Source organism: Chelon labrosus, assembly GCF_963514085.1.
Source record: "Chelon labrosus genome assembly, chromosome: 5".
Classification (NCBI taxonomy): Eukaryota; Metazoa; Chordata; class Actinopteri; order Mugiliformes; family Mugilidae; genus Chelon; species Chelon labrosus.
Window position 1 is genome coordinate 6,024,577 of NC_140341.1, and position 7,441 is coordinate 6,032,017.

Genomic DNA, 7,441 nt, shown 5'->3' on the forward strand with positions numbered 1-7,441 from the left:
TTTGAAAAAATATTTTTGTATCTATTTATTCTATTTTAAATGAATGCTCGGAATCACTGAAAATTGTTGAAGACTGAATGAAAGCAATAAATATTTAAAATAAAAAATAAGAAGAAACCGGCTGAATGTTGTTCTTCTTTGTGATAATACAGACTTGAAAAACGTGCATGTGTTTATTGCATTTAAAACTGACTCTCAGTGTAATATAATTATTTTTCAAGAGCAGGCTGAATATATATGTTTATTTCTTCTATTTTACACTCTTGATCCATACATATATAAATTTATATATATATATTCATTAGAATTTATACATTTATGGTCTCTTCAAATCTGACTCAACAGAACTTCTATTACATATAATCCAATTAAATGTAGTAAATTTAATTAATAATAGTTAATATTTAGCAGGTGTGTATGACGTGACCACAGCAACTTGCATTTTGAATATATATTTACAGAGTAGCACCACTAGATAGTGCTGTTGTGTTTGAAATTAATCTGCAGTGGTCAAAGAGTGATGAAAGAGAATTTTAGTAGAAATGGCTAGAGTTAAGTTATTGGAATGACACTGATTGTGACACACTCTCTCACACTCTTTATCAGTTATATCCATATTTTTTCTCTGGTCAACCCAAAACCTAAGGAACTGGGAAACCTGGAAGCTTGAGTTAGAGCATGTAATAGGGCTTTGACTTTTGCCCAAAAATCATATTCGAAGTTCGTTTGTTTATTAATATTAAAATTCGAATATATTCGAATATTTATTAATTATATTTTGACCATTAAATGTCTTCAGTAAGACTGATATTGGTATCAAACTTAAGTTCTATATGTTATGTCCACCAGAGGGCAGTGTATCAGTCAATGTTAATAGACTACGTGCACGAAAGGCTGAGTATTTATGCGTGTTAAAATTTTTATTATTAAGCAAACAAGATATGCAGTGTCGGAATGAAGATGTAACGAGCAGAATATAACAGAAGATGCTGTTATGACACAGTTAACGCTCCATCAGAAATACACAAGCTTACAGGAACCTTTCTTAAGTCAATGATGCTTTCGGAAGAAAAACGCTGTCACACCAGGCGTGAAAAAAAAAAACTCGGAATCTGAATTGAAAACAACGTTTACAAGCAAACACATTTACAAAAAATAATTCCCATTCAGGTTCGAATATTAAGAGATCCCAAAAATTCGTTCGAATATCTCCAATTTTTAAAATAATCGAATTATATTCAAATAATGAAGTTCGGAGTCAAAGCCCTAGCATGTAATGAGGCTGCTGGCTGAGAAAAAACTTCAGACCCTTGAGAGGTCACCGGTAACAATTTTTCTGCAGTAGTATATGGAGTCAGATGGAGCATGGAGCTTCTCCTGGACTTTTAGAGCAGAAAAACACACAAAGTGTTAACGTTTACACAGGCAGCAGATGAGCCTGGGGTGGTGTGCATAAGTTACACTGCCTTTGTGTCAACAGGAACTTTTTAAACATACATCAACAGGCCAGCCTATTGCTCATTATGTCTTGGCTGCTGCCAAAACAAATTGCAGTTTGTAAATGTGATGCTCACTTTTCCCTGGTCCTTCCTCATGAGCCAGTGCAAGGGAAGATGCTGCTGCAGAACAGTCCTTGACTTAATAATTGGTTTCTGATCCTATCACAGGTTTTGCTTATCTACAAAATAAAAATGTGAACTACTGCAGAAAGAGAGCCTGAGAGCTTGTTGGAAAAATGGACACTGTTCAGTAACTGAATAAGAAAGGTATGATTCTATGCTTGCCTAAGTAACTACGTGACACTCACTCACAAAGTGTCAAAAGGGGGGAATTGTGACAGTGGTCCTTGTCCTTATGAATCAATTTGCAACAGGAGTTGGACCTGGTAAAAGGAAACTCAATCACACTAGTGGGTGTGAGGATGCAACTCTGCATTACTGTGCATTATCGCTGCTCTCTGATATTCACAAACAGCTGAAGGAGGCTCTGCAGAAGGCCACAGAAAAGAAACTGCATGACCTGAATCCAGGTGACACTGAAGATTGGTGCACATGGGTTAACTGAACCTGTAGACATGACAACCAAGCTTGCCAAGCTTGCCAAGCATCTTATGCACTTGCATGACCAGAAAACATCACAGAACATTAACCACAGCATACACAAAGTAATTATACAGAAGTCAACCGGAGAGTGAAAAGAGCAACCTACTGAGGACAGTTGTTGGTATGCAGCAGTTCTGATTACTGCTAGAACAAGTGAGAGCTGTTAAATCTGCCTTCAACTTCACCACTGGTACATCTGTTTCAGAAACCTTAGGAGTAATGGTTGGTTTCACTCAGGGTTTATTATTGTATAACCGAACTGTGAGAGACCCAAGCCTTAATTGCTGAATATTAGTAGTACTCTATGGAGGGCGTGCACACCCTGAGTCTGGAATTTGTGTCCATTAATGGGTCATTAGAGAAGATACCACCTAGGTTAATCAGGCCCCAGTCATGTGACCTTCAGGCAAGCTCCATCTACAGATGTTCCTCAAAACCCAAACTCCCCACTAGTCACTTAGAACTGAAGAATCTACTTCAATGAGTGGAAAACTCAAATAAGTCCAATGTCCTTTTGGTTTCAGCTTTGTTTTTAGATAAGAAACCCTGGAGTTAATCAAATTTTGAAAGTGTATATTTTATACAAGCAGAAACTGTCAAGTTAACAGATTTTGATGCATGTTTTGTGATCACAGATTGACGAGGTTAACAGGTTTTAGGAAAATTTAGATTTTTTTGCAGTGTTATTTGCATTATAGTGTATCAACATCAGTAAATGTTTCATTCTGTGATCATCACCTTTCTTTTCTTAATTAGTGTTTCCATATTTTGCAGTGACAACAGGTCAATAACTTAGCAGAACACGCCTTAAAAGTAATATTTACACATGGTCTTGCGTCTTAAAGTGCTGTGAGGGAGGCCGAGGAAGCAAGAGCGTAGCAGGCAGTTGCAGGTTGAAGGAGCACGTTTCGGATGTTTTCTCAGGAGCCATGGACCTCGGGAAAATCGTCTATTACAGGTGTGGCTGTAAATGTTGAGTATGTTCTACACTGATGGCAGTTACATTTTGAGAGACATTAGAGGAGAGTAAAGAAGTAGACTTCCTAATTTAAATGACATACTTTTATTCCGTCATTATGAAATGATTATTTTATGAAAAAATGGCTGATTATCGGATTTGGATGAGGTCCTGGAGCAAAATATCTGGAGTAATGTTATAGAATTTTTTGAAATTTTCAGATTATCAAAACCAATATTATTTATTTTTTAAACTAAACATATGCTTCTCAACTTTTTATTTTGGCTTGTGACCTCTCTTTCAAAAAATAGCTTCCAGAGATATTTTCCATCTCACCATCAGTTGCCGAGCTACTGTTTCTATTCCGTCGACTGTTGTAACGCAACAAATTGGATTATTTTATTGTTGTTGTATTGTACCTTAGTTTACCTTGGTTTATCTAAATTTTCTCATCTTATCTCATGCTTTCTAATCTTTTTTAATTTTATTTCATCTCATCTTTCTCATTTCGTCTTATCTTTCTCATCCTGCCGTTCTTACCTTTTCCTATCTCAGCTGATTTTTCTCATCTTATCTTTTTCATTCTACCTTAAATAACTTTATCTCATCTCATCTTTGTCACCTCATCTCATCTCATGTTAGCTGATTGTTTTTACTTTATCTCATCTTATCTTTCCCATACAGACCTTCTTATCTAATCTCATTTATCTTTCTCACTACTTCCATCTTATCTCATCTTGTTTTTTTATACCTCTTATCTCTATAGGGACGTCTATAAGTGTATAAAGTAGTTAAAAGCAGCTTGAACATCCAATCTAACGATAAATAATTATTTTTAATAAGGTGTATGTTTTATGAACCATTATTCTGCAGAATGAACTTCTTATAAGTGCCTCTCCACCACTGAGTGTCACATTTCTACAGAAAAAAACTAAAATGAAAGTGTAAAAACTGCCTGTTTCTTTACAATTAACTGTTTGTGTTTCTTTTTGTGCGCAGCATGATCACCCTCATCTTCGTATTTTCATTCATCATCATTCTCTTCTTAAGTTCATCCTTCAGGGGTAAGACCCACAAATTCTGGTGGATCCTGTTATCATCAGTGATGGCTCAATCTCTGCCTGGGGGGCAGACACATGGGTGTGTTTGTTCAGCACCTGCTGTGTTTGTCGAAACTAAAAAGCAGTTAATCCTCGAGGTTGACAACGTCCACGAGTGTTTTAAACCATTTGCTTGTGCAGCTTCATGTGTGAAATTCTGTGGATATTTGATGCTGGATGATGTTTCCTGATATTTAAAGATGATTTCCATCACATTTTTCCTTCACTGTACTGAAGGAATTGCTGCTGCTGTAACACGTCCTCATCTTTTCCATTTAGTGGTATTCACACACAGAGACATACTAAATAATAGCTGCACTGCTATGCAGGGTGTTCACCCTGTGCCATTTCAGAAGTCTGGACAATCCAATGCACCACCTGAGCCACAGTCAAAGTCGCCCTCTAATCCCTCCATTAAATCCAAAGCTGAATAGTTATCCTTTTATTTACAGTGATGGAAAGTTTTACACTAAAATTTAGAATATTTGTGCTTGTTTCTGAACTAAAATTGATCTAGATCTCTTCACGGTATGAGCAAAGGATGGACAGGCACAATGACGATTTGAAAACAAAATTAACCTATCCTTTAAAATACCTTTCAAAAACTCTTAAATTTTCTCCACTAAAGTGATTAAGTTTTAAACAGACAATCAAATGGCACTAAATGATTTGGATATGTTCTCTGTTATGAGACTGTGTCTTCTTCCCGAAGCCTCCACACCCGACATGCTGAGCTTCAGCACAGAGCCCATCGCCAACCTCGGTAAGGACGAGCTTCTCAGCTGTTATCTTAACACGGAAACTCCAGAACAGCGACTAAATCAGGTGACAGTCACTTGGGAGAAGAAGGATCTGAACGGGCTGGTTTACATGTACGAGTCCGGAGCCCCTAAGCTTAAAAATCAGGCTGCAGATTTTAAGGGAAGAACTCAGCTCTTCTCAGAAGCTGTCACCACAGGAAATGCCTCTCTGCTGCTGAGGAGTGTGAGGAAAAGTGACGAGGGGGAGTACACCTGCAGCCTCAGCTCCTCTAGTGGCGGAGGGACGGTCAAGATTTACCTCAGAACAGCAGGTAGGATTACTTGTCCTTCCAGTTTCACTGTTTAACTTCAACCATCCTTATTTAGAACTATAACCCAAAGCAGGAGTTATTGTGATTAAAACATATATAGATAAACACTTACATCCGTATTATTATGTGACAGAAACCATTTATCAAATGCTAAACTTAAAGACAGCATTCCTGGATTGAAATAGGCACAAGATCCTTTGGAGACTGAGAACTTGCTATTGACTAAGTGTCAAATTATAGCATGAATTCATGATTTTTACTTTCCATTTTTATTGTCTCAGCCTTTTCAGCTCCCACATTTACGTTCTCACACAGCACCCTGGTTGCTGAGGCAAGCAGATGGTTACCAAAACCAATTGTTATCTGGACGGACCAAACTGGGAACGAACTGGACGGAATCACACATTTCACAGAAGGCAGTGGCGGGATATTCAGTGTTGTCAGCACGCTGCAGTCAGTCCAAGTCAGAGATACCTACAACTGCAGGATTGAGAATAATTTGGTCACAGCTGATGCTGAGGCAACTGTGACAGGTATAGTTTTACTATGATTACACCATTGCAAAGGTTTCTTAAGACAAAGATTTACTATAAGTCTGTTTTCGCTTCGTGTTCTTGGCACAAAGCTTGTGTTAAAAAATGGGGTATAATAAATAAAAAACATCAAGCTGAAATGGGGTATATGTAGAAGTCATACTAGGGGACTAAAGTTCTGAATATTATTGAGCCTGGCCAGTGACATGGGGGGAAAATTATTTTTTTTCAAGATTATGATAAACTTTAGTGAGACTAATGTTTGTGAGACTATCAAGAAGCGTTTATGAGCTCTTGAAGAATACTTGCAAGGTCCAGAAAGACTTTTGTGAGATCTGCAAGCATGTTCTCAAGCATTGTTTTTGCAAGCTCAGTAAACTTTTGAGAAATGTTTGTCAGAGCCCAAGAAACTCTCCTGAGATTCCGAAATGTTTATGAGATACCAATAAAATTTTGCGAGATGTTAAGAAACTTCTGTGAAAAATCCTGAGAAATATTTTTGCAAGATCTGCAAGTTCTTCAGAAACTTTTTCAAGCTCAAGAAACCTTTGTGAGATCCCAATAAACCTTTTTGAGATCCAAAAATATGTTCCTAAGATCCCAAGGCTCTTGGGAGATAGTGAGAAACTTTTGCGAGTTCTCAACAAGCTTTTGGGCATTTGTTCCACTATTGTTAATACCAACGTGAAAAACTGATTTGGAAGTAAACTGACTACAGTGAAGGAGTGTTCCTTGGTGGCCTCCATGATATATATCCTTTAACTGGTCTTTCTTTTGGTTTGTCTTTTACCTTCATGTTCATAGATGTGCAACATTTAGAAGTAGAAATAAATCAGAATCTGATCTCCTTTTGTATTTTTCAGAGACTGGTGTTCAGGAGAAAACATTCTTCACCTTCAATGTTGCTTCTTCTCTACTTGCATCAGTTTACCTGAACATTGTGACCTGTGTGGTCTGCATCTATTATATAACGTGATTACACACTAAAGTACACACAATAAATATACTCTACAAACACTGTTGAACAATTCTCCCCTGGATTTGTACAGTTTGCAAGTGCATGTGTTGCATTTAGGGACCAGATTTATCAAAAGGAGTGAGGTTTCATAGCACATAAACGCTCTAATTTGTTACTGTGTAGAACGTTTTACTCTGTGGTGCATAGTATCAAAAATAAATAGGCAGCACATGTATTTTATTTTTACTGCCTATTATTTGTAAACTAAATAAAAATGTAACTACAGTAAGAATTAAAGCTGCAAGCAGCGTTGAACGGGCCCTCGCAATCCACGCCAGTCGGCGTCCGGCAAGGACGGGGTCACCGCAGGTCTCAGGGGAAACAGAGGAGTAACAATGCACCGTGGCACGATAGCTAACAGTTCTCCAATGAGAGGCTAAGTCTTCTTGCTTCAAGGATTTATTTTGTCACTCCCAATTGAAGTTTACCGTAAAACTGAAATACATACAACAAAAGATGATGAAATATAAAATTAAGAATACATCTTAAGTATCTCTAAGTATCTCTTACTTCCCTTTACATCTAGTAAAGACTGACAAATACTATAAATTTATGTACATATACAACTATCCCCCCCTTTAAGTTTACCAGTCTATATTTTTATTTTTATTTCATTTTATTTCTCTAACGGTGTACATTACACTTATAAGTATGCTTA

The 7,441-nt window shown here is 37.2% G+C and overlaps 1 protein-coding gene across 1 annotated transcript; it reads left to right on the forward strand.

The window, feature by feature from the left end:
• Positions 1 to 2,463: 2,463 nt before the first annotated feature.
• On the forward strand, positions 2,464 to 6,905 carry LOC311487828 (V-set domain-containing T-cell activation inhibitor 1-like). Its single transcript, XM_084544219.1, has 5 exons — positions 2,464 to 3,060; positions 4,060 to 4,124; positions 4,873 to 5,232; positions 5,514 to 5,765; positions 6,629 to 6,905. Exons 1-5 carry the CDS (start codon positions 3,032 to 3,034, stop codon positions 6,739 to 6,741), a joined length of 819 nt encoding a protein of 272 aa, XP_084400345.1. The 5' UTR covers positions 2,464 to 3,031; the 3' UTR covers positions 6,742 to 6,905.
• The last annotated feature ends 536 nt before the right edge of the window (positions 6,906 to 7,441 follow it).